This window comes from Hordeum vulgare, chromosome 2H (assembly GCF_904849725.1).
Source record: "Hordeum vulgare subsp. vulgare chromosome 2H, MorexV3_pseudomolecules_assembly, whole genome shotgun sequence".
NCBI lineage: Eukaryota > Viridiplantae > Streptophyta > Magnoliopsida > Poales > Poaceae > Hordeum > Hordeum vulgare.
This window is the reverse complement of record NC_058519.1, coordinates 595,717,068-595,743,663: the sequence shown is the minus strand read 5'-3', so window position 1 is coordinate 595,743,663 and position 26,596 is coordinate 595,717,068. Positions and strand designations below refer to the sequence as shown.

Below are 26,596 nucleotides of genomic sequence, written 5' to 3'. Positions count from 1 at the left end.
CCCAAGGTAAGTTCCCCCCGGCCTTCTATTCCTTTGTTCGCCTAGGTGGCGAGTATGCTAAGTTGCGCCCGTGTTGGCCCGTTAGGTATATAGGTTTATTTTTGAATTTAATTAATTCCAGAAAAATAAACGTATAATAAAACGTCCGTATCTTTTTAACCGTTAGTCGGATCGGAACGTGTAGTATATGGTTTTCGTGTAGAATTTTGCGTAGATTACGAATTTGCAACTTGCATATTTACTTGACGTAGTTTGAGCCGGCATATGCCTAGGTTTGTGCGCTGCCTAGATAGGATAGTGCCCGTATTTATTTTTTCGCGCATATCCGGTTTGTCCGTATGCCTTAGATAAAATGTTCATGCTCTAGGGACTCATTATTCCATGTATTCTAGAGCGGTCATAGGTATTTTTGCATGTATGGATTGTCGGTAGTTTATTTTCCCGTGTATAGGTTATTTTTCCCGCATTTATATGTGGCTTTAATTTGTGTTGCAAACCCCACATATTTTATATGTTTCCGCGGTAGAAAAATCCATGTGATTTTTCTGTGCAATTAGTTTTCGCTTTTGACGAAGTTAGTTCGCAAGATATTTTGCTAAGTTGCCCTTTTGTTTAATTCGTAGGATTTATTCGGTGCCTCGTTTGAATTAGTTGTCAACTAGGGAGTTCTTCTTAGATGTTTTGTTTAGCCCCTGGTATTTTTAGTTGCAATAGAAATGCATGTTTAGGTGTGGTTTGATTGCTCTCAAGTTGCTAGAAATAGTGCTGATTTGGAGGAGCTGAAATATTTCTAAGTCTGGAATCTGTTATTATTTTCTTGTTGTCTTGTCTTGCTTGCATCTTGTGATCTGTAGCTCTTTTGAGGTTGGTCCAATGGAGTTAGTTGTACCGCTTGTGTTTCTCTAGCATGCTGTAAATTTTCATGTCGTTCGGAGTCCTGTAGCTTAGGATTTTTCTGCTGTCAATATTGCTTCAGATCGAAAACTGCACTTTCATGAGGTGTAATTTTCACTAAGTGTGAAATAGTGTGTGAGATGCCATTTTGTGTCTTCTTTCCCTAGTGATCCATGATGCCATGCTAGTTGTTGTTAGTTGTTTGTAATAGTGTTTCTTGCCCTCTTTCGTGTCATGCCTTTCTTGAGTCGACCGGAGTTGTGTAGCCCGTAGTTGTGGGGTGTAGAAGATGCTATGTGGCTGATTTTGGCAGATTGTAGTGTTTTCTTGTTTTGCTTGTAGATGTTGAACCGTAGCTCCGATTTGAACGTGTCCTACATGAAACTTGCTTAGAATCTCGTGTAGTTTCATTTTCTCTTGCTGGTTGTTTGTTTTGAAGTGCTCGTAGCCGTCGTTGCACACATATTGCATTCATGCCATCATATCTTGCGATGCTTGTATCTTTTGAACCGTAGCTCCGTTGGAGATGTTCTTTATGTGTAGATTGCTTGCCTTGACGCGTAGAATCACGTGAACCTATTTGTTTTGCTGTTTAACAACTAATTAAATGCATTAGTTCATATCTGGACAGAATTGTAAACTAACATGTGAGGTCGTCTCGGAGATGCTATATGTCATTTTCGACCTCATTTAAAATGCCTAGATAGGTAGTTTAATTACGCTTCACCTCTTGCCATGTTTAATCACATTTAATATTGTCGTATATCTAATCGGGATAGAACTAAATAAATTAAGGTGGAGTTTCGTCGATATGCAACTCGTTGCATATTGAACTTCACTTAATGTGTGGTGTTTGATTGTGTGGATTGTCATGCCGTGACTTGCATGTTTTCAGCTGCTCATGCATCATTTGTGTTGTGCATCGTGTGGTGAATCCCGTGTGTTGATTTGCGTTTCCGGTTTACCTCGTCTCGATAGAGTTCCGCAGCGTGCCGGATTGTGAGGACCCGTTCGTCTACGTTGGTTTGCCGACTCCACCGAGTGGTTCTTCTTCCAAGCGGGATCTCAGGGAAGATGATCATTTCCCCAGATACCATTACTATCATTGCCATGCTAGTTTTATCGCTTCTATCGATTATGTCTAGTTGCCTACCACCTGTTAAATATCAGCCTCTCAACAATGCCATGATTACGTTCAACCTGTTCGACCTAGCAAACCACTGATTGGCTATGTTACTGCTTGTTTAACCCTGTTGATAGTGTTGCTAGTTGCAGGTGAAGATGCTTCCATGTGAAAGCATGGGTTCCTTCTTATATCACCATATTAAGGCTATTTAATTTAATGCACCTATATACTTGGTAAAAGGTGGAAGGCTCGGCCTTTCTAGCCTGGTGTTTTGTTCCACCTTTGCCCCCTTAGTTTCCGGCTACCGGTGTTATGTTCCATAAATGAGCGCTCCTAACACGATCGGGGTTGTTATGGGGACCCCCTTGATAATTCGTTTTAGATTAAGACTGGTCTGGCAAGGCCCAACTTTGGTACTACACTTGCCTAAACACCTAATAAAATTGCATAGGGACTTTCCGGACCCTGAGGATAATTTAATCAACCCCCGGGCCAGTGCTCCTCATGAGTGTTGGTCCAAATTGGCAGACTACGGGGCCACCGCGAGGCAACCCGAGGTTTGGTTCTCCTAGTGTGACCCATCCGTCGTGTCCTGAGAACGAGGTACGCGACTCCTATCGGGATCGTCGACACGTCGGGCGGCCTTGCTGGATTAGTTTTACCTTTGATGGAATATCTTGTGCATCGGGATTCCGGTGATGCTTTGGGTAATCTCAGAGTTGAGGTTTTTCACTAGGGAATCCTACGAGATCGCGAGCTTCGTGATTGAGGATTTCTATGCGGCTTGTGGTAATTTGTGATGGACTAGTTGGAGCACCCCTGCAGGGTTAAATATTTCGGAAAGCCGTGCCCGCGGTTATGTGGCAACGTGGAAACTTTGTTTAACACTGGTTCTAGATAACTTGGAGTTAACTTAATTAAAATATGCCAACTGTGTGTGTAACCGTGATTGTCTCTTTCGTGAGTTCCTTCTCCGATCGAGGACACGGTGGGGTTATGCCTGACGTAGGTAGGTGTTCAGGATCATCCATATGATCATCTGTAGTTCACGTCCGCTATGCGTAGATCTTCCCCCTCTTATTCTTGTACTCGTAGGTTTAGCCACCAAATATATGCTTAGTCGCTGCTGCAACCTCACCACTTAACCATACCTTACCCATTAAGCTTTGCTAGTCTTGATACCTTTGGAAATGAGATTGTTGAGTCCCCTGTGGCTCACAGATTGCTACAACACAAGTTGCAGGTACAGGTAGAGGTTACTCGACGCGAGCGCTTTGATTTTTCATTTGGAGTTGCTTCTTCTTCTTCTTCTTCATCGATCTAGGATGGGTTCCAGGCCGGCAGCCAGGGATAGCAAGGATGGACGTCGTTTCATTTTCTCGTTTGTTTTCGTTTGTAGTCAGACCCTGCTCTTCTTCATGATGTTTATGTAATGTACTGCTGTGACTCTGATGTAGCTTGTGGCGAGTGTAAGCCAACTCTCTTTATATATCTCTGTTTTTCAGTACATGTACTTGTAACGATATCCATTCTTGCGACATGACGAGATGCGCTTCTATCCCTGACGAGGCCTTCGTGCCAAATTGAGGATAGCGTCGGATCTTGGGCGTGACATACTAGGACCTGAAGTTCTATATCTCACTAATGCCAAAGCACTCATATACTTGCAAACTACGTCAGGCCTGACACTATATTTGCTATCTTTATTCGGAGTGCAACCTCAAACAAAAGGTATATGGTTGATATAAGTACTATCATCTTATATCTGAAGATTACAGTAAATCTTGAATATTTCCATCAGGAAATAGAAGATATGGCCATCATATGATGTAATGATATTGGCTCTTTATTTGATCCCAACGATGCCATATCAATGACTGAATTTGCTGGAACAGCCTTCACATGGAAGTCATATAAATGGATTTTAATGGTTATTTCCACTTATCATTCTGACATAATTGCTTTATCCTAAAGCATTGCAAAAATATGTATGGCTTGGCAGAATGATTAACCACACTCAAAATCGTGTGGTTGAGATTCATCAGAATCACATAACTTGATTTATCAAGATACTTTCACTTGTGTTATTCAATACCTACAGGTTATATGAAGAGCAATATCATAAATCACATTGCTCAGAAATTACTTATCCTCATGGATTATAGAAAGTTGAGGAAATAATTTGTAAATAAAATATTGTGATAATCCAACAGATTATACACAATCCCATGTTCATGTCAATGGCATTGGTATGAGACATCCTCCATATTTTCAAAGTTCAGGGGGAGTAATCTCCGAGACTATAACCTATTAACAATCATCAGATTGCATACATTGTACTCTTTTTCCCTTGATGAGTTTTTCCATAATGGTTTCTCATAAAAGGTTTTTAACGAGATAATATAAACACAAGTGTCTTTATATGCCATATCATTTTCTCCTTGTATTTTCCCATTGGGTTTTAAAGGAGTTTTTATTGTAGAATGAATGCAAAGAGAGATAAATGAAGAGTCCAAATGATCCATTAGTTTCATTGCAATGTGGGAGACCCACTTATATACAAGATGAAGGGGTGTGTTGGGGAGACACCTTTTCCCCCAACAGACACCTCCTGGGAGGCATCCCTCCCATACAATTGATCACATGTTTTGTTTCTCAACACTCCCCTTGATCAATTCGTCATCTGTATATTACAAACTGAAAACTCCTTCAAAAACCCTGTGGGAAAAATTGAGGAGAAACCTTATAATAATATGACATCGAAAACTCCTTTAAAACCCAGTGGGAAAAATATAAGGAGAAACCAATATGGCATACATCCGCACTTGTATTTATATTGTCTCGTTAAAAACCTTATATGAGAAACCATCTTGGAAAAACTCATAAAGGGAAAAAGAGTACAATATGAATGATCTGAAGATCACTAACAGGTTATAACTTGGGATTTTACTCCCCCTCAACTTTGCAAACATCAGTGTCCTCTCATACCAATTCCACGAACGTGATTCTGGAATATAAACGTTGGTAGAGAAATTGTGAATCTCACAATAATTTGTTTAAATATTATCCTCTTACATTTCTTTAATTTGCGAGGATAAATATAACCCATAAGAAATACAAGTTACATCATCTTGGTAGATAATGATAATTGATTCCAATGAATCTTCACATGATCTCACATGTGACCACTCATTCTGCAAAGACATGTATATCTTGTCATGCTTCAAACATAGTTATCCAAAATGATTATAGGAAGGACTCATTTAGAGTCTATGCTGAAGGCTTCCCTTCGAATACTCTTTCATTAAATCCAGTCTTTGATATGTCATTGTTGGGATCGGATTATTAGCCACTATCAGGATATCACACCATGGTTCCATCTTGATTTTCCCAATGGAATTAATCAAGACCTTTTGTGTCTTGGACATATCTCAAGGTATTCCTTACACCAACCATTATACCTTTTATTCGGGATGCACTCTCAATAAATTGCCAACAAATATAGTGTCAGGCCTGGTTTACTTTGCAATTTATATGAGTGCTCCAATGGTACTCAGATACGGAACTTCATGTCCACTATCACATTACCACCTCCCCTAGGTTTGAATGGGCTTGTGTCCCATGCAAGGTATAATATGACCATATGTGTCTTTGATAAGATATATCCATATTGAACTTTTTCAATATTTCTAGATATATGAAGACTGACATACATTTATTCCCGAGGGAATGTGCTCAAGCTATTAATTTAACACCATTTGGTTTGACCCAAATATCCGTCTCAAAATGATTGTGTGTATATAATATTTCATGTATAGACATTGATAATAAGATTATCCACATCAATAGCATGATGTAAATCCAATTAAGGATATCTTCATGAATACACATCAACAATCATTAGTGTCAGAGTAATCCTTATCAAGGAGTAACTCACTTAGTCGGTTGTACCACACAACTCTCCGACATCTTCAGAGTCATAGGATGACTTATGAAGGTTCACACATGTTGCGACTTATCATTGGATTTGCAATATTAAGCCATTTTATGACTTCAATATATATATCCAAACTGAATGATCCATGTGAGTATGTAGCCATTACATACATCAACCGCATGGATTTGTACTGCCAATTCATATCGAAACATAATTCCACTCATACCGAGAAGGCATGCTACATCATAATTGATACGGGGTCTCTGCGAAAAACCATGTGCTACAAGCCTCGCTTTCTCACCACCTCATCCATTTCGTTCCTGAACGAAAAATCACTTCTCTTCACTACAAAAGATACTTATGAGGAGCAGGTTTTACTATGGTAAACACCTCTCTTTTGATGAGCGAGTACTACTCTTCTTAATTGCTTCCTTTCATTTGAACCAATATAAGTGTCAACAACACTTTCCATGGATTTTGGTTCAGGGCCCAAAAGGATTTCTGCAATTCTCAAGAAGAAATTTATGTCGACATATGTAGACTTTAATATACGATTCTCATGAATCAATATCATTAGTGGAATTCTCATTATGCCTCTTAACTCCTTGTGATTTCCCACAACAACGGAGTCAAGGTGTTTCGAAGTCCCAACACCATAAAAATGTGTGCACATCTGTGCTGAGATCTAGATGACGCGCATCCATCAGGTGTCATTCAACATGAGGTTGAATCACATTTACTGACCGAGGAGACCATTTCCTCTATTTCCGCGGAAACATATGAGAACTTAATCCCATGCGACCATAATTCTCCCCCTCTTGCTCCCATGTGGGGATACGAGTGTTTATTAGGTACCTCCACTCATTCTGGTATGAAAATTCAGTGACACCTTTGTCGTCAGTAAATGTATATGGCACATTATTTGCAATATGTTGCAAATTCTCATAATCTGAATCTCTAGTTCAGATTCTTAAGTACGTGGACAAAATGTCTATGACATTTCTTTTGCATTTTCTGGCATTCTATGCGGTACATTTCTCCCCCTAATGCCAGAAAATTCCTTATTGCAAAAGCAATCAGCGCACGAGCTGCAAATAACTCCATCGGTAGGGTTAAGGTATTTGAAGGATTAATAATCATACCATAGTTATTCCTCACATAGATCCCAAATATATGTGAAGGCCGTAATGTACGCTGGGGTGGTGATATCGGTGTGCAACCGAATTATCGCAGATGGGAAATACTTCACTAATTTCCATGTACAGGCCGTAAGGGGATACGGTATTAAATGCATTTGATCTCATTTAGATCAAATATGCGGCATTGTGAGACCACATGTTACCACCAACAAAATGTTGGATCATCACAATAATGTAGCAATGGCCATGCAATTTGACTCTCTTTGAAAGAGATCTGGCACCATTGTGGGTAGGTACATGGTGTACTGAATATGATCATGGATTTCTCGTGAATCAAATTCAACGACATCTCCATTCCGATGGAATTATCCCATGCATATAATCATTTGTTCCAAATTCGTCAATTTGAGCACTTAATCCAGTAAACACATGGTTTTGTGTAGACTATACACACCTAAGACCATCTTCTAGATGTGTCTATGAATACCATGAAGTACCAAAATAACCCAGCCAATGGTTGTATATTTTGCATCATTCTTGAATCCGTTCAAGAATAATGAGTGGCGCATTCAAATTTTAAGGTGAGAGTGCCTTAAAATTAATTCCTCCATGGCACATGTAGTGCACATAAAATCTTTCGATTGTCAGGAATATTGCAATTTTGTTGTGGCCAACAGAATTATCAATAATTTTTCTAATCATCCTCATACCAGACAGGTAAAGGAGGAAAAATTATGGTGTACGCAACAATATTGTGTATGAATGATTCATACACTCAATTCTTCACAACTATCATGTCTCGTGGACAAGATGTTGCAAATTATACCACCTGTAGTAGTGCAATTATAGGCTAATGATATCTTGGGATAAGTAGGAGACTACATAAGATCTCCAAAATATCTTGGGATGTCATTCCACAAGCATATCATCAATGTAGAGGAGTGCATTCTCCTTCTACCGCGCCAGAATATTTTCTGGTTGTTCATTTGAAGTAGAACTTCAAACATATCCCATTTAAATCATTCACCTTCTCAAATGGGTCGGTGACATGATTCAATCCAGAACTTGATAGTTTGGTAATCATTTGTACGACATGTCGTACAACCACCTCTTTGACAAACTTTGGAGTTGTCATTGTGATCATTTATTTAAATGACTCATTCCTTTTGAGATACACACTCCATTTCTGCTTGTCTTTTTTTTTTACTTTACTTTCAACTCCTCATGGTTCTCTAACCACATATTGCTTAGTACTGAAAGCACTAGCACAAATTTCAGGTAATGATATAGCACCCATTAGGGAGTACCAGATGATTCTTAACAAGAAGGTCATCATATTTTTACCCTGAAATGAAGATGGTATTTCTTTTACCATCATAGGAGAATGTAAAGTGCAGTAAGGACATACAATCAGGTTAAGATCTGAGACTTCCTTATCACATATCCTCAACTTAGTGCTGATTTATAGACATCAGAATTATAAGCATCAATGGACTTGAAGTCCTTAATACAAATGAATACTCATTCGAGTGATGCTTATGAGAACACATCTCTCCTTAAGGTGGTACCAAAAAGGCAAATGGATATTCATCATCCATTAAATAGTTGGTTTGAGAACCAAGACATTGCGATGTCACATAAATGCAAATTTGCACATTTCAGGCATTTATAAAATAGCCATGACATTCTCTGCAGGTGGAATTTCTATGGCGACAAGGCCACGGGTCGACAAAATCATTAATGTCAATGACCCATTTTCAATAGTTACTTCCACCTTATGTCATCACATCGCATTTCCTTTCGAAAAAAGGTCCACCATATATTGCATGAAATGCTCATGCATTAATTTACCTTCAGTAAATTAAGTACAATGAAAATGCTATGGCTAAGCATAATCACTATCATGGTGATTCTTAATGACTCATAGGGTAATTAAGCCCTTCCACATGAAGATAATCACCATTATGTGGTGTAGATCTTCAAATTAAATGTAGTCATCTCATAAAGGACAAACTTTTAATTTCCATAAAACACATAGAGGTAATCAACCACCTAGTGGTGCCTCACTCTTATGGATAGTTGCAATCAATCATAGCCTTCACAACCTTATGTTATTTAAAACACATGAAGGTAATTACCACGAAGTGGCATAAACCTCTGAGTTGTGCATGAAATTTAATTCATTGCTACGACTACATCTCATAAGTTGTGTACTCATGGAAGGTAATCACCAAAATATGCAAGTATTTTGCATTATTATCTTCATAGCATAATACGTAGCATAGTCGCCACTAATGCCTTGGATTCCTCTTGTGATGGAGCATGTGACACTGTAGTCACAACCAATGACAAATGCTATGAAATTGACAAGTATTTGGAAAAACATCATGAAGGTAGGCACCAACGGTGTAGGCCTCATAATGATTATGTCATAAGTTTTTGTTGGAATTATGCCCTAGAGGCAATAATAAATGTATAGTTATTATTATAATTCCTGTATCAAGATAATGGTTTATTATCCATGCTATAATTGTATTGAATGAAGACTCATTTACATGTGTGGATACATAGACAAAACACCGTCCCTAGCATGCCTCTAGTTGGCTAGCCAGTTGATCGATGATAGTCAGTGTCTTCTGATTATGAACAAGGTGTTGTTGCTTGATAACTGGATCACGTCATTGGGAGAATCACGTGATGGACTAGACCCAAACTAATAGACGTAGCATGTTGATCGTGTCATTTTGTTGCTATTGTTTTCTGCGTGTCAAGTATTTATTCCTATGACCATGAGATCATATAACTCACTGACATCGGAGGAATGCTTTGTGTGTATCAAACGTCGCAACGTAACTGGGTGACTATAAAGATGCTCTACAGGTATCTCCGAAGGTGTTAGTTGAGTTAGTATGGATCAAGACTGGGATTTGTCACTCCGTGTGACGGAGAGGTATCTCGGGGCCCACTCGGTAATACAACATCACACACAAGCCTTGCAAGCAATGTAACTTAGTGTAAGTTGCGGGATCTTGTATTACGGAACGAGTAAAGAGACTTGCCGGTAAACGAGATTGAAATAGGTATGCGGATACTGACGATCGAATCTCGCGCAAGTAACATACCGAAGGACAAAGGGAATGACATACGGGATTATACGAATCCTTGGCACTGAGGTTCAAACGATAAGATCTTCGTAGAATATGTAGGATCCAATATGGGCATCCAGGTGCCGCTGTTGGATATTGACCGAGGAGTCTCTCGGGTCATGTCTACATAGTTCTCGAACCCGCAGGGTCTGCACACTTAAGGTTCGACGTTGTTTTATGCGTATTTGAGTTATATGGTTGGTTACCGAATGTTGTTCGGAGTCCCGGATGAGATCACGGACGTCACGAGGGTTTCCGGAATGGTCCGGAAACGAAGATTGATATATAGGATGACCTCATTTGATTACCGGAAGGTTTTTCGGAGTTACCGGGAATGTACCGGGAATGACGAATGGGTTCCGGGAGTTCACCGGAGGGGGGCAACCCACTCCGGGGAAGCCCATAGGCATTTGGGGGGTCACACCAGCCCTTAGTGAGCTGGTGGGACAGCCCACCAATCCCCTATGCGCCAAGAGAGAAAAAATCAAAGGAAAGGAAAAAAAAAAGGGAAGAAGTGGGAAAGGGGAAGGACTCCCTCCCACCAAACCAAGTAGGACTCGGTTTGGGGGGGGGGAGAGTCCTCCCCCCTGGCTCGGCCGACCCCTTGGGGATCCCTTGGACCCCAAGGCAAGGTCCCCCTCCCTCCTCCTATATATATGGGGCTTTTAGGGCAGATTTGAGACGACTTTCTCACGGCTGCCCGACCACATACCTCCATAGTTTTTCCTCTAGATCGCGTTTCTGCGGAGCTCGGGCGGAGCCCTGCTGAGACGAGATCATCACCAACCTCCGGAGCGCCGTCACGCTGCCGGAGAACTATTCTACCTCTCTGTCTCTCTTGCTGGATCAAGAAGGCCGAGATCATCGTCGAGCTGTACGTGTGCTGAACGCGGAGGTGCCGTCCGTTCGGTACTAGATCGTGGGACTGATCGCGGGATTGTTCGCGGGGCGGATCGAGGGACGTGAGGACGTTCCACTACATCAACCGCGTTCTCTAAACGCTTCTGCTGTACGATCTACAAGGGTACGTAGATCACTCATCCCCTCTCGTAGATGGACATCACCATGATAGGTCTTCGTGCGCGTAGGAAAATTTTTGTTTCCCATGCGACGTTCCCCAACAGTTTTGTGCCTTCACTTTGCTTTGAACACATGGAGATAATAACTATAGAGTAGTGTAGACCTCATTCTTATGGAGATTCTCACAACCTTATGTTTTAAAACACATTGAAGGTAATCACCACATGGTGGTGTAGACCTCGCAGTTGTGAACGAAATTTAATTTGTTGCCACAAACGTAATCCATAAGTTGTGTGCAAAATTGAAGGTAGCCATTATGTCGAAATGACATAATATAGACCTCACAACAACATTGTATAATCTGCGATTAAGCAGTAGGTACCATTTGTCGATTCCGTGTGACAAATGTAAATTTGACATAACCATGCAGTGTCAAACACTTCACTACCTCATGTTTTTCCAAATTTGCAAGCAAGTTCCATATTCTATATGAATAATGGAATCAACATATTGCTTTGCAACAATATTACTCATGTAATACAAATAAATGCAAAAGTATTAACATACTTGTGCAACATATATGAGGACTTGGGCCTCAAACAATCATTTTACACGATGTAAAATGATGCATAATCAACTATTATGCAATTCAGCAATACCTTATAGTCTATCATGTATATTTGCTTTGAATGCTCGGGGCATAAAACGCAAATACCGATAACCATATGGTTAAAGTGCTGAAAACAGCAAACCAGAGGACTAAACTACAAAATATAATTGGCTTGATGGCTCAACTATAATTTGCATAAGCTTGAGGAACAAACCGCACGGTCCTATAAGCCTGACGGCTTAAATAGAAACTATGGAAAATTATACGATTTTTTTCGTATAATCTCATGGCTAAACTATAGCCAAGGAGATGGACTTCTCCTTTCCCGTGCGGTTACAAATCCTGGAGGGGAATTTCCCCTAACTGTCGCCGATGGCCTAGAGACGAGGCCATCTCGACGAATGACGCCACCTGACGGGGTACCAGCCATTTGACACCGCCGAGAGGTCGCGGCCACGAGCGCCCGTTTCTGCACCAGAGCGCATCGACTTGCACAACTAACCTCGCATGATCGCTTTTGTCTTAGAGCGGTCATGTCTAGATGTAGACGCTATTGCGCTGCAATGGAGCCGAGGGTCGTGGCCGAAGGTCGCCGATGTAAATCCATCGTTATTGACGCATACGAGTACCAAGAAGTCTGCTGCTCTCGATTGCTCTGTGTCAGGCCGCCTTGATGAAGATCTTCCAGTCCTCTTTTGGAGTGGCACACACTCAATCCAAGCGATTCGTACATGCATCAAAGAAGAATAGAAATTGCACAATATTAATTAGTAGATCTTAATTGTATGAGCAACTTTCTCCTAATCAATTTATTGTACATATGCATACGAGCGGATGAATCCATGTCTTTGTCGTGATTGCGCCACCGGTTCTTCTTTGTGTGCCGCACAGTTCTGCAAAGGAGCCGTGGCCGAGTGCCACCACGCCAGGGATCGATCCTAGGAAAGGCCTTATCCTGTAGCAATTAGATCAAAGTCTTTTGGTGCTTGCGTGATGGCTAGAGAGAATATGCAATTCCTAATCCGTGCCTGCGTGAGTGTTATCCATTGGTAACTGTCGCTGGCCGCATAGGAATTGTGCATGCATGAGGCTTCGTTCACTTCGGGTCGAGGATCGCGCAGCGCCGTGCTCCTCGTCAAGGAACTTGCCACGTCCGATGGCCGCACGCGCCATTTCCGCAACAATAATGTCGGGCCTCAGGCGTCACGTTGCCTCCGCGAATGCCTGTGGAAAACTGCCATCGAGACCTATCCATTTCTAGATGGATGATTCCTGATTGAAGGAAACACAATTATTCATAGGATTATGCTAATCATAAATAGAAAGATCAATTAGCTTTCTCCGGAATCGGTTTCTTTATTGAATGCCGGAGTGGCTATGCATGCACGTCTTCCCGGCATGGTGCATAGTCGTCGTGATGCCCTGCTGGGATAGTCGTCGTGATGCCACGCTTCCCAGCAGGCCACAACACCACGGCGATCCGTGGCGAAACAGTCATGCACGCGTAGCCTACGGCTGCCGAAGTCTCGCCCACAGATGGCCTTTCAGAGCCGCACGCAGAACCGTTGACTGCGCCATGCCTTCGTTAGTAGTCTGTCTATATTGCGCCATCGCTGCTCCGTTCTTTCGAGAGGGCCACTGCTCTTTTGGTATAGACTAAGTACTGATAACGTATTGTAGAATAAATGTAAAGAGAGATAAATGAAGAGTTCAAATGATTCATTAGTTTCATTGCAATGTGGAAGACCTACTTATAGATGAAGGGGTGTGTTGGGGAGACACCTTTTCCCCCAACTAACACCTCCTCGGAGGCATCCCTCCCATACAATTGATCACATGTTTTGTTTCTCTTTTCAATGGCATGTACGATCACACTCTTTTCCTTTATGAGTTTTCTCTCTAGTCTCTCCCTAATAATAAAGCAGGTACTGCTTCTGTCGTCCGTCGTGGGAGTTTTACAAAAACATCCCTCTGTTTTTTCTAAATCAACCCGCGGTCCTCCATTAAGTGGAAAAAACGTTTCTTTTTTAAAATAACTCCCTTGTCCTCCATCGGTCCAGGGATGGGGTGGATCGGGATGGTTCGGTCCCGATCTAGTTGAGGAGGAGGCCGTCTGTCGACGGCGGCTCCGGCATCGGCGAGCCTCGCGGCGGTGGTCAGAGGTGGAGGCGAGGCCGAGGGGAGCGTGGGGTGGCCGGAACTGACGGCGGGCGCAACCCACCATGCGGCGGGGCGGCGAGGTTGGAGGCGGCGGCGCACGGCAGCGCAGGCGCGCGGGACGACGAAGTGCGGCGGCGGCCGTCCGGGCGTCCTCCGTGCCCGTGTAGGAGAAGCTCACGGCCGGGCTGACCGCGGAGGTATCACAGCCTCGGGTTGGTGGCGCGCGCCACGCTGACCTCCTCCATGGCCTCGCTCCGTTTGCCTTTCCTTCTGGTCACCTCCCGGGCCACATCGGAGAGGAGGTCGTTGCCCTTGTCCGACCAGTTCGGCGCGCCGGCGACGTCGTCCATGAAACTGACGGGGCCATCAACTCTGACGATCGACTTTGCGGTTTCGAGCAAGTACCGATCCTTTACCAGCAGTCTCATGAGCAGCAGCTGGTTCTCTGTCAAAGAATCGCATGTAACAACATGCGTCTCCTGATCCTGCTGCAAATTTTCAGAAATGATGGACGCTGTGGTGTGATCCGAGCCTGCAATAAAAGCGTAGAGTTGTTCATTCAATGGCTTTTGAACAAAGTGTCAATTTCTTCACTTTACTACTACAGGACATGAAGAATATGCATATCATCCGTTTGTTGCTCTTTCACTATCATTTGTTGCTGTTGTTCCTCCATCTCGGAAAAAGTTTCCGGTATCACTATCATTTGTTGTTCTCGTTTTTGTTGTTGCTACTGTTGTTCTTCCTTTGCAAATGTTTCAGGTATTTTTGTCGCCTCACTAGGTATGAGGCCTCATCCGTTAATGAAGTAGGCCCAGTACGAGCTCTGGTCCATTCGGGCCTCGCTTGATCCCGCCCGCCTAATTAGCGCCTTCTCTGTTTATACTCACTGTTGTCGTTCCTCGTGCTTCACTTACAATTTCTACGGATGTAGAGAATGCTTTCTCCTCCCCATTTTGAAAATAGGGAAGGACGCAAATTTTTTTCGAAAATTTTAAAATTGGGAATTTTGAAATAGAATGTTTAATAAATTATAAAATGTTTGTTGATTAAAAAATACTCGTGATTTTGCAGAAAATGTTTGAAATTTTGAAACAAATATTCGAGAAATCAAACAATGTTCATGATTTTTTAAAAGTTCGTGAAGTACTTTTTATAATGAAATTGTGCAATATTTTGTCAATTCTAAAAATGATCATGAATGGAAAAATATTCTAAAAGTTTAAAAAACAATGGTTTGTGACTTATAAAATAGTTTTTCATTCATAAAATGTTCGCTGATTTAAAAAATGATCACGCATTTCTTTGTCCCGTTGCAACGTACGAACCCTTTTGCTAGTAATGATGAAGAAAAAAACAGGATGACAGTTTTTCATGCTTCGGACGTCAAAACTAATACAATGTTCTGTTAAATATCCGCACTCGAATTGGCCTTTCTAGTTTCTCATAATGGTTTTTAGTGAGGCAATATCTTTTTAAAGATCATGTCATGCTTTCTATTTTCCCTACCGGGTTTTTTAAAGGAAGTACTCAAGACATATTTATTGTTCTCTAAACTTAACAATGAGTTTTCTCCTTCTTCAAAGGTTTTCTCATATGAGTTATCAAGAGACAATGATCATCATATGTTACATCATTTTCTCCTTATTTTTCCCATTGGGCTTGAAGGAGTTTTAGCAACATATCTATTCTATTCTCCTCATATTTTTCCCACAGGGTTTTTAAGGAGACTCTGAAGATTATCTGAAAGATTTCTCAAGATGGAAGATCTATATGCAAGAAGCTTTCAACGATGAAACATTTAAGGAGCGGTTTGTACAAGGGGGAGTGTTAGAAATTAATTAGTAGATTAATCCAAGGGATGTGTCCAACGCCGAGCAGTCGTGTTTCATCTCTCTCTATTGCCAACAGACACCTGTTCTGAAGGGATGCCTCCGAACAGACACCTCTTCTTCGCACTTCTTCCAGATGTATATATACTTAAGAATCAATAAAAACAGGACTAATCGTCCATTCAATTTCGTTCAATAACACGAATAATCAGATCTGACCCGCAGAAAACAACTAAGCACACATATGTGTACTACTTACCGGGCTAGCCCACCCACCGACGGCTTCAGCGATGGGCGATGCCACATTTTGGGGCGCTAATATATAAATAAATTCTAGAAAATTTAAAAGGTTTTTTTAGGCAAGAGAAATTAAGGAAATAACCGGACTGCGGGCACTCGTGCCTAGGTTAGCGGGCCAGACGCGGGCCGATTATAAACATGCCGGGCCAGGCCAGCAGGACCGGCCTTTGCACCAGAAGGCTTCCTTGTCTAAAAAAACAAAACAAAAACAGAAGGCTTTCTTTACCTGTCTGTGGGCCCTGTAGTACGGACACGGTCCGCTCCGCGTTCACACAACAGTTTCCTCCACTCGCCATGGGCGCCCCCTCCGCGAGCTCTCGCGCCTCCACGATCTAGCGCGGCGGGCTCGCGCTCCGGCGTTGGCGGCGCCGCCCAGGTTGCAGTTTCTGCATGCTGGGGGTCTGCCGCGGGGCACGACCTGATAACCTCGCGTCATGGGGAGGAAGCCTGATCTGGCGAAGCCACACTTCGGCCCCGGCTCCGCTTCGCCGAAGACGGCGAGGAGGGCTCAGCCATCCCCGGTGTTCCTGGGCACGGCCCTTTTCTTGCTAGGCTTCGTATCGCTCTTCACCGGGCACATCGTCACCGACGCCGACTGGTCGCGGATCCGGAGCCGGTGGCGGTCCAATCAGGTAACTGGTTGAAACATTGGCCCTTCTATTTCTTGTACAATCGGGCCGAATTGTGTGTAAGTTTTGGTTTACGCGGTTTGCTGAGTGCGATTTCTGTAGAAAGAGTTTGATACTGGTCAGTGAATGCCGGTACCGATGGCAACGCCTGTCACATCGTAACCTAGAAATAAAAAGGGGCTGAGTGAAGAGCTCACTTGTTTCGCCAAATATGTACTCCCTCGTTCCCAAAATAAGTGTGGTAAATTTATAACCAAACTAGTACAAATTTTATACTAAATGGGCGACACTCATTTTGAGACGGAGGGAGGGTGATTTTCCTCATAAACTGGCTGATCAAAAGTTCAATTTGCGGGTTTGAAAGATTACTAGTCACTGTCTTGCCTGTTCGTTCATAATCCATTGCAAACTCCGCAGTCATTCTCAACTGATACTGCTCTATGATGCTAATAATCGTGCAGGTTAGAAACAGCGAACCCATTGATATTTGGAAATCAAGGTATTCCAGCCTGTACTACGGATGCAGCGGGAGGAGCCCCAAATTAAGATGTTAGTCTGCTCAACTCAATCAAGTCCATCCCTTTTAAACTAGATTGCGAAGGGCGAGAATAATTACAATGTTGAGGTTCCTATGTGTTCATCTTTCAGCGGCTCTGCCGGAGAACAGTTCTACTGGCTACTTGCTGATTGCTACTAGCGGGGGACTAAACCAACAACGCGTAGGGGTATAATCTTTTTTCAACTTGTAATTGATTTGTTTCTCTTATCCATTATATTACCATTATGATCTTCAGTTTCCAGATAACAGATGCTGTTGTTGTTGCCTGGATTTTGAATGCCACACTTGTTGTGCCTGAGTTAGACCACCGCTCATTCTGGAAGGATGACAGGTGACTTAAGAACTTGAGATTACATGGCATATTCTATGGTTGTTTGCTCCTCACAGGGACTTGTCCTCATACTGTATGTGTTATATGCAGCGAATTCTCTGATATTTTTGACACGGACTGGTTCATATCGTACTTATCAAAGGATGTAACTGTTGTTAAAAGGATCCCTTATGAAGTTATGATATCAATGGATAAACTTCCATGGACTATGCGGGCACCTAGAAAATCCATGCCTGAGTTTTATATTGATGAAGTTTTGCCTATTCTGATGCGAAGGCGAGTAAGTAAACCAAACAAGCGCATTGGTTTGGAACTTGTTGCATATTGCTCTGTATTTATCATGTACATGCTACTATTTATTGCTTGGTTGCTTCTTTCCTTGTCAAGCATGTCATCGTGTACAAACAGAAGATATTTCATTTCACAGTCTTCTGCTTATTAGTATGTTTAATTTCAAGATAACCATTGTATTCACCTGCTTTAGTGTAAGCAGTTATGTGTGTGATAATCTGAAAGTCTGGTTGTCTCATTACTTACTGTTGCATGGTCAGCTTGGTAGTTGTTGGTTAAGAGAATACATCCTGATGTCCCTTTTATTAAGATAAAAGGTAAATTAAATACTGTATTAATTGGCAGTATATATGAAACTATTATAGCGATATGTGAGTCATCTGTTTTGATGAAGCGAGGAATATATGAATAGAGCTACATCTAACTATTAACTAAGCTGTTGAAAATTTTGCAGGCTTTGCAGCTAACTAAGTTTGATTATCGGCTCACCAATGAACTTGATGAAGAATTGCAGAAGTTACGTTGTCGAGTAAACTTTCATGCATTAAGATTCAAAAAATCCATACAAACTCTTGGTAAAAAACTGGTACGAAGGTTGAGAGTCATGAGCTCACGATATGTCGCCATTCACTTGAGGTGTGGTTCCTAAATGGAATTTATGAACATTTTCCTGAAAGTACGCATATTTTACTAAACATCAACTTTTGGTTATGTCACTAGGTTTGAACCTGACATGCTTGCATTTTCTGGCTGTTACTATGGTGGTGGTGAAAAAGAAAGAAAGGAACTGGCTGAAATTAGGAAACGGTGGGATACATTACCTGTAAGACTCTGAAACTTGGTGGGATAATGAGGTTTTCCTATCGTATAGTTCTCGACAGATGGGTCCATAACTATGATTATCACTTTTTTACTTCCTTTATTGTTGGCTCTTTGTTCGGTTTTGTGTTTCTCTTTTGGACCTACAAGAATATGTTGAGTATGATTTCTCCAAAAGAACACGCTGTTTGAGATGATGATATTACTTTTAGTTATCATATTTAAGGTGATTGGATTTTGGTCAGTTGGTGTCATTTACTGTAAGCTTTAAATGGTGAAATGATTTAGATTGGTTATTACTAGCAGGACTTGAGTGCTGAGGATGAGCGCACTAGGGGAAAATGTCCATTGACTCCTCATGAAATTGGTTTAATGCTGCGGGCTCTTGGTTTTGGCAATGAAACTTACCTGTATGTTGCTTCTGGAGAAATATATGGCGGAGAAGAAACTCTCCGGCCTCTGCGTGAACTCTTTCCTAACTTCTACACCAAGGAGATGCTTGCTGGAGATGATCTGAAACCATTCCTTCCTTTTTCTTCACGATTGGCTGCTGTTGACTTCATTGTATGTGATGAGAGTGATGTTTTTGTTACAAATAATAATGGAAACATGGCCAAGGTATTAGCTGGACGCAGGTATAGATCCCTCTTTTTTTCTGGATATATGTTTGGGTATTTTAGAATATACTTTTGTAGAATTTATTGCAATACAATGGAAAGAAATGACTTGAGGCACAGTCCACTGTGCCCATGCACCCTAGTTATCTTATCCCTAAGGCTATACATGGTGTCTTTGTGTGTTGGTGGTAGTTTATTTATGCTCGTTTGGTTCTACATTTAATATGCTAATGGTCTTGATGCCCTATCAAATCTGTAGGCGATACATGGGCCACAAGAGAACTATTCGCCCAAACACGAAAAAGCTCAATGCATTATTTCAGACGCGGAATCAAACGGGTTGGGATACATTTTCACAGAAGGTAAAGAAAGTCCAGAGGGGCCTTATGGGGGAGCCAGACGATCCCAGACATGGACGAGATGATTTCCATGAAATGCCATCATCTTGTATCTGCCAAAGAGTGCCGGTGAACAGATCGGCAACGATACAGACTCGAAACTTGTTAGCTCAAGCGAGGTAGACAACAAGAATTCTTGGAGATCAATTGAGCCTGGCGCGCTGATGCACAGGGAAAGTACATATTTGGCCAGTTCAGAGGGTGATGGATTACAGATGCTGACGGCACAGGTAAATTCTCCGCATGCCAGCTCATGATGTCGTGGTGGTTTGCGCTTCATAGGGATGACAAACTATTTGCATGCTGTCAGCTCTGGTTTAGTTCCGTGAATGTGTTAGCTGAATCAAAGAAACTGCCACGGTAAGGAGCATGCCTGATATCTCTTATCTATATCTAAAAAGAAACTGCCACGGTAAGGATCTACTTACGTACTAACTGGAGATATGTCATGCCTGTAACTGTAATTGTAATGTGTACATGAATGACTACGGCGTGCAGTCGATTGCAGCATTACTTCATTATTATTATTTTTGCTTACATGTAGTCTGTTCCTTTTGCCGTCTTTCTTTAAAATAGGATGTTTTTAGCCATTTATTGTTAGTACTGAAATCAGGCATAAAGGATTTTACGGGGGGTAAAGAAGTTATTTCAACAACGTTCCTGTCATCAAATCCTGATTCAACAAAGCCATGCCAGCTGTGTTGGTCGTTCCTCCGATTCAAAGTTCTCTTGGATTCCAAAAAGCATCGCTACCCGCATACTGAAGTTGCTTAAATCTATTGAATTCCACCTCTGCTATCGGTAGAGTAGTTTGTTCTTTTTGTAAGATGCTCTCTCCATTCCATAATGTAGTGCATCCATGCTTCTTGAGATTTAAGCTTTCATAAATTTAATTAACATGGGCAAATGCGGCGGGAGCAAAAATAATACCATTGAAAACTTCTTTTGAATATGAATTGAACAGTATATTTTTTACTCTCGATGCAGTCGTCCACGTTAGTTCAATTTATAATCAAACTTAAATCTTGAAAAGCGCTAACAATGGCTGTGTGCTCTTGTAATCACCGAGCTAGGAAAATGCACGCCAGAGGCTAAACCAAATGAGCCTTTGGGCCTTTCCTGGGAATTGTCCATGTCTATGCTGACGGGAGTTCCTATTGGGCGCCTTAGGCACCCGTTGAGCTACTTGGCGCCCAGCGCCCTCGCTCGTGGGCTGGCCCAAGAAAACAGCGGTTTACTGGTTTCGTGGTTCCCTGGACCGTGTTTGACTGATCACAACCGTTGACTCTGAAAAAACACAAAAAATAAAAAAAAATGGTAAAAAAATAAAAATGGTGACTTTTTTATGGTTTTTGAAAAAAAAGTTCACAAAATTCAGAAAAGTTCATAGTTTTCAAGAAAAGTTCAACAAATTTGGAAAAAAGTTCATTGAATTTGGGAAGAAAATCATCAATTTGGAAAATAAAAATAAAATTAAAGAATGATCATTGAATATGAAAAAATAATTGGAAACCCAATTTGGACGTGGCTAGAGCTGAAGAAAGAGGAGGACACATCGAAGCCGTAGGAGGAGGCGGAGAAGCCCGTCATCCTGGATTCCATCTAGGATGAGGCAGTGGTGGAGGCCAACGCGCGCTTCATCCGTCAGCTTGACGAACTCTTCGCCTCTAGTGAGTTAGACCATGCAGTGGAGTCTGACACGAAGATCGTGGACATTTCCGATGATGAGTAGTGTAGGTAGATAGGATATCTACGAAGTAGGTTTTTATTCTACATGGTTTTTATGGATTTGAGGCATCGAGTTTCAGGTATTTGGATGCAGTGAACGAATTTTAAGCTGTGATTGGCCATTGGCCAGCGCGCGGATGTCTGAGGGGTTTGAGGGCCTGGATTTGGTGCCCGCGTTTGTAGAACCTCTAACCGGAAAAATATTTGGTATATTTTGTAACATGTCGGCCGCCATGTCACCTTGTGAGTTTGGGTACGTGTTGCTACAAAGCAGAGGCCATGAATAAATCTAAAGCAATGGACGACAAATTTCACTATCGCACGCATGACGAGAAACTCTAATCTCGTCGTTCCAAAGAGATGGCAAAAATCTATGCCAAAGCTCCATCAACTTCATTTAGATGTACACACTTGCGAAAGGTGAGAGCTCGGAAGACAAAATCAAAGACGAAGCGCCACACCTATTAAAAAAAATCATAACATGACTATTGAAAGGAGCGAAGGCATCGGGATTCCCCTCCCTACCACCGGCCACCTGAGTAGTGGGCAGAGAGGAGGCGAATTCACTGGCTCACGGGCAAATCTTAGAGGGCAATAGTTTTCCCTAGCCGTCGAGAGAAAGGGAGAAAACTCTTGGAAAATATAAATAGCTGTCTTGACTATCTCTTCACATTGTGTTGTTGTGAAGGCTGGGTGTATCTCGTACATCTTGATATTGATATTAATGTACTACAGTTTATGAAAAAAGGAGAATCACGCAGCAATAGCAAAATGAAAATTGTAGCAACTACACACGCTTACTCAAAAGGTCTAGGGGAACGATCCAGAGCACTTCCATGAGATATCAATTTGACCGGTAAACCGAGGGCTCATTTCATACGAAGGAATTTCATTTGATTTTTTGGAGCCTTAAGAATTTTTCTTACGATGGTCGTTTGATTTGTAGGATTCAAATCCTTTGAATTTTTTTCATATATTTCATTTGTACTATGTTTTGGAGGAGAATTTCATCCATTCAAACCCTTCTGTAGAATTCTTTTTTTTTCTGCCACCAAACACATTTCCAAATCATGTAGGGTATAAAAGGACATGACACTATATTCATAGGTTTTTCTAATTTCCTGCATTTTGAGAATCCTGTTAATCAAAGAGGCCCTGAAAATGGTATTTCTCGTTGGATTATCCTTAACATTATGTATCTAATACTATTGGTTAAGAGCATCTTCAACAGGCGTCGAAAAACTACCCCGCGCGTTAAAAGATTCGTTTTTTGGGTGCCGGACAGCTCCAACAGACGATGTAAAACAATGCGCGCGCTAAAAATTTTTGGGCACGCGCTTAAAAACGCTATCGCGCGCAGCATATTTGGTGCGCCGGCTTGCACGTCCAGCAAACTCTGAGCTGCTGCAGGTGGGGCCGCTGGACCGGGCTGGATTGGGCGCCGCACTAGCGCGCGTCTGTTGAAGATGCTCTGGTCCCCGCGCTAAAAAAATTATTGAGCGCGGATTTTTTTCCGCCGCTGTTGGAGATCCTCTAAGTTAGTGTAAATACACATAAACGCAAATTCAAGTATTCTCAAGGCATTGACAGTTCCCAACCTGTCACGAGAGATTCTACTCTACTCTAAATCTTGCAGAAGGTTGTACGCCAGCGGGGACGTTATTCCGAAGCAGCAAGACCGTGGCGATTCCGGTAAGGTGCCTGTGGTTGGCTGGCAGTCTGCCATTGATGCAACGGTTCATGAGCTTGCTCGCCGTGTTGTGAGGCAACATGAACTTGAGGATTCCCGTACTCTCCTAGTCGTAGGCCGTCAATTAGCAACGGCTGTTCAGCTTGCTCTCCGTGACCTGGACCTGGAGCAGGACGGTCGTGGTGCTCACGGTTTTCGGGTGGCATCTGGACGGACGACGGCAGCTGGCAATTGGAGCCCCATGACGGAACGACGCCTGCACTTGCACCAGGCCACCATTGCTGCGGAGGTTGAACTTGCTCTCCATGCAGCCGCATCGTCCCAACATTGTCAGTATGAACATTGTCGGTGCACGACCAAGGATAGGTGACCGCCATGGCACCATTGAAAGCAGTACAAGCCGCGGATGGCTCGACCACCCCTTGGACCCCGCCATCGGGAACCGGCTGCTCTCTCTGATGAAGCGGTTGTCCAGTCGGGGCATGCGTCGTCGTCGCCGGCGATGGTAGCTGCGAATATGGGGCGGCAAACCGAGGTTCGCCCCTGCTTGAAGTGCTAACCAGACCTGTGCCGTCCAGCCCAACCGGTACCGTCGACCAGTGCCCCGGCAAGCCCACGTCGTTCAGGACGGCCGCCATGGCGGTTTGCTGCCCCGCTGTTCCTTGCGCTCTCGCGGCGGCATCGGCGGCGCGAACCGTTCGGTAGTGGTGCAGCAGAAGTTGGAGCCGCTCGGCCTGCTTCCTCAAATCCATCTTCACGTAGTGCTCTCTGAACCAGTCATTGTTCTGGTCACGAAGCTCCTTATAAACTGGACGTACACCAATCAGATTATAAGAGAGAAAATTATACTACATGGTGTTAAATAATCTACTAATCGGCAACCTAGTTTCTTTGACATGGTCGGTGGATGTAGATCAAATAATAACACATGAGGTGGATTTGAAAAAAAAAAAAAAAAAAAAAACACCACCCGAGGTGGGAAACGTACAGCTTACCGGCAAACGCGGCCGCCGGGTGAAATCCCTTCCCGTGAAGCTCCTGGAACATCTTCTCCTTGCTCATGCCTGCCCCCAGGCATCTCTCCAGCTCCTCCTTAACCTTCACCGCCCAGTATTATAACAGATTAGTTTCGCTTTCCCCGTTGTTTGATCGCGCGCGCGCCGGACATCATTGGTAGGCAGAAGATCTTACTTGGGCGATGAACGCACGGGCGCCGTCTTCGTCGCCGCCGGCGTTGAGGGCTGCCCCGCTGCTACCTTGGTCGTTGCCACGGTTGCCTGCCTCGCTCTGCCCCATCGTGCAATGGCTATTGGCTGAGTGCGTGTCTCATTCTTTTTGATTCCCTACGGTAGTTCAAGGGGGGGTTGGAGATCAGGGCCGGCCCATAGGCCGGGCAAACAGGGCAACTGCCCCAGGCCCCCGAGAGGATGAGGGCCCCAAACATTAAACTATCTATATCTTTATATTTTCTCTTAAAAAATCTATATCTCTCTCTCTCTCTCTCTATATATATATATATATATATATATATATATATATATATTATAAAGAAGGATCTGTCGTCGTGGTGATGGTTCGACCTACCGATCCTAGCGATACATCATCCCGCTCCCGATCGTTCTGTCTTCATGATAAAAAAAACTGTGAAATCTCTATATATATACTATACTAGTACAAATGCCCGTGCGTTGCACCGGGCAGGAAAAAAATATAAAATCTGCTTTTGTGCCATTATGCGACATTAATTGAAATAAATGTGTATAATAATGTTAAATGTTTTTTAAAAAATATTAGGTAATGCTTACATAAAAACTGGATAAATTTTTTATAATAGTTATTTTTAAAAAAAAATTTATTGTAAAATATAAATTGTTAATTGTTTTTCCAAAGGATTTTTTTTATAGTGTGATAATAACGTTTTTTGATTGGAAATGTCATTTGTGTGTACAACATATTTTCCATAAATATTTTTTGAATAATATTTTTTTATTGTTTTTGGCTAAACTTGCTTCATGTGTTATTGCGCATGATTTTTATATGGATTTTTAATAATTGTCGACGATAAGGTTAAATGTTAAATGTTTTAAAAAAGAAGTGTTGTTTTTATGAATTTCCAATTTTTTCTAAAAAATGTTTTTTTAATATTTTTCTTGAACATTTTGTGAATTTTGGGCTTCGCCCAAACGACTTCCAGTACAATAACAATTGATGTTATTAAAAAAAAGGATTGTCGTTTGGTAGACAAATTGCAGCATCATCTCTCCCATCCCATTTCATTTCTGCCTAATAATATATGCTCGTGTGTTGCAACATAAAATTTGTGAATTAGCCTTGGAGATGCCCTAAAGCTGGTGATGGAGGACCAGATTGCTTTACCCACTTTAACATTAAGAGTCCTTTTAGTAAAATATGAGGGTTGTGTCTCTTTGTTTTCTGCCCGTTGTGTGCGCTCGGTCGAGCCGTCGGACCTCCTTCTCCCTCTCCTCCCTTTTCGTGCTCTCCTGATGCAGAGCCGCCATGGCTGCCTAGGAACAAGCTCAGCCACTGGATGCTCCATATCTAGCGCCCACCTTCGTCGGGCCCTTCCCCGCTGGATCCCGGCTCCATCGTCCGGCCATGGCCCGGGCACTTCGTCGCTGCAGCCGGGCCCTTCCTCAAGCTCCACCACCGCCTGGATCCTGGCTCCATCGGCCAGCCATTGCTTTCGTTCATTGATTTTATCCTCTCATTTTAAATGGCGACGACTGCCCGCCTTGATTGCTTTCTGTGATCGCCTCATCCTCCTCATCTCTTTGTTTATTTCTCGGGTCGCTTGTTGAATTATCAAAGGGTGCCTATATGAACTGATGAGATTGGGCATAAAGAAGCGGTGTGGGATTATTTTTAGCATGATGGACTCGAGGCCGGGCGGTGCATCGGGGAGAGCTGCCGGCGGGTTGGATCGAAACTTTTTTTCGAGATTCACTAATACAGGTACTGCGGGTTGAATGCTCGAAAACGGAGGAACTTTTTCGCAAAAAAGTCACGATGGACGACCAGAAACAATATTGTCTTTATTATTACTAGCAAAAATGCCCGTGCGTTGCAACGGAAGAAAAACTATCAGGTTATGCAGGTGTGATAGATATAAAAAGGTATGAATCCAATGCAATAATGGCATAAGGATTTTTGAAATGTTATTTCACAAAGTATATCTGAGTGATGTCATGATGAGATAAGGCACTTTTAAAATGTAATTTCAAAAACTAAAATTATTTTTTAGCTGAGCAAACTACAAAACACGGAAACCTTTTTTTATCCGACGCGAGGGACTAAATAAAATCATAAAACGACCTCTGGAGGTTTCCTAATAAAAACTTTTATGTAAGCG

The 26,596-nt window shown here is 42.4% G+C and overlaps 1 protein-coding gene across 2 annotated transcripts; it reads left to right on the top strand.

Moving 5' to 3' along the window:
- Positions 1–16,421: 16,421 nt before the first annotated feature.
- LOC123427560 (O-fucosyltransferase 29-like) lies at positions 16,422–20,345 on the top strand. 2 transcript variants are annotated; one of them, XM_045111641.1, is made up of 9 exons: positions 16,422–16,796; positions 17,255–17,342; positions 17,442–17,518; positions 17,595–17,683; positions 17,774–17,963; positions 18,429–18,610; positions 18,695–18,797; positions 19,100–19,428; positions 19,670–20,345. In XM_045111641.1, the coding sequence occupies exons 1-9, from the start codon at positions 16,599–16,601 to the stop codon at positions 19,929–19,931; spliced, it is 1,518 nt and encodes a 505-aa protein (XP_044967576.1). In that variant the 5' UTR covers positions 16,422–16,598; the 3' UTR covers positions 19,932–20,345. The 2 variants fall into 2 exon arrangements, with proteins under 2 accessions (XP_044967576.1, XP_044967575.1); XM_045111640.1 differs by having other exon boundaries at positions 19,097–19,428.
- Positions 20,346–26,596: the final 6,251 nt, after the last annotated feature.

What these genes read in the sequence shown, in the direction of transcription:
- LOC123427560 (XM_045111640.1), top strand. Translation starts at nt 16,599, where the DNA reads ATGGGGAGGAAGCCTGATCTGGCGAAGCCACACTTCGGCCCCGGCTCC. An exon ending in TATGTCGCCATTCACTTGAG is followed by an intron (nt 18,611 to 18,694) that starts GTGTGGTTCCTA and finishes TTATGTCACTAG; the next exon opens with GTTTGAACCTGACATGCTTG. An exon ending in AACGGTGGGATACATTACCT is followed by an intron (nt 18,798 to 19,096) that starts GTAAGACTCTGA and finishes GGTTATTACTAG; the next exon opens with CAGGACTTGAGTGCTGAGGA.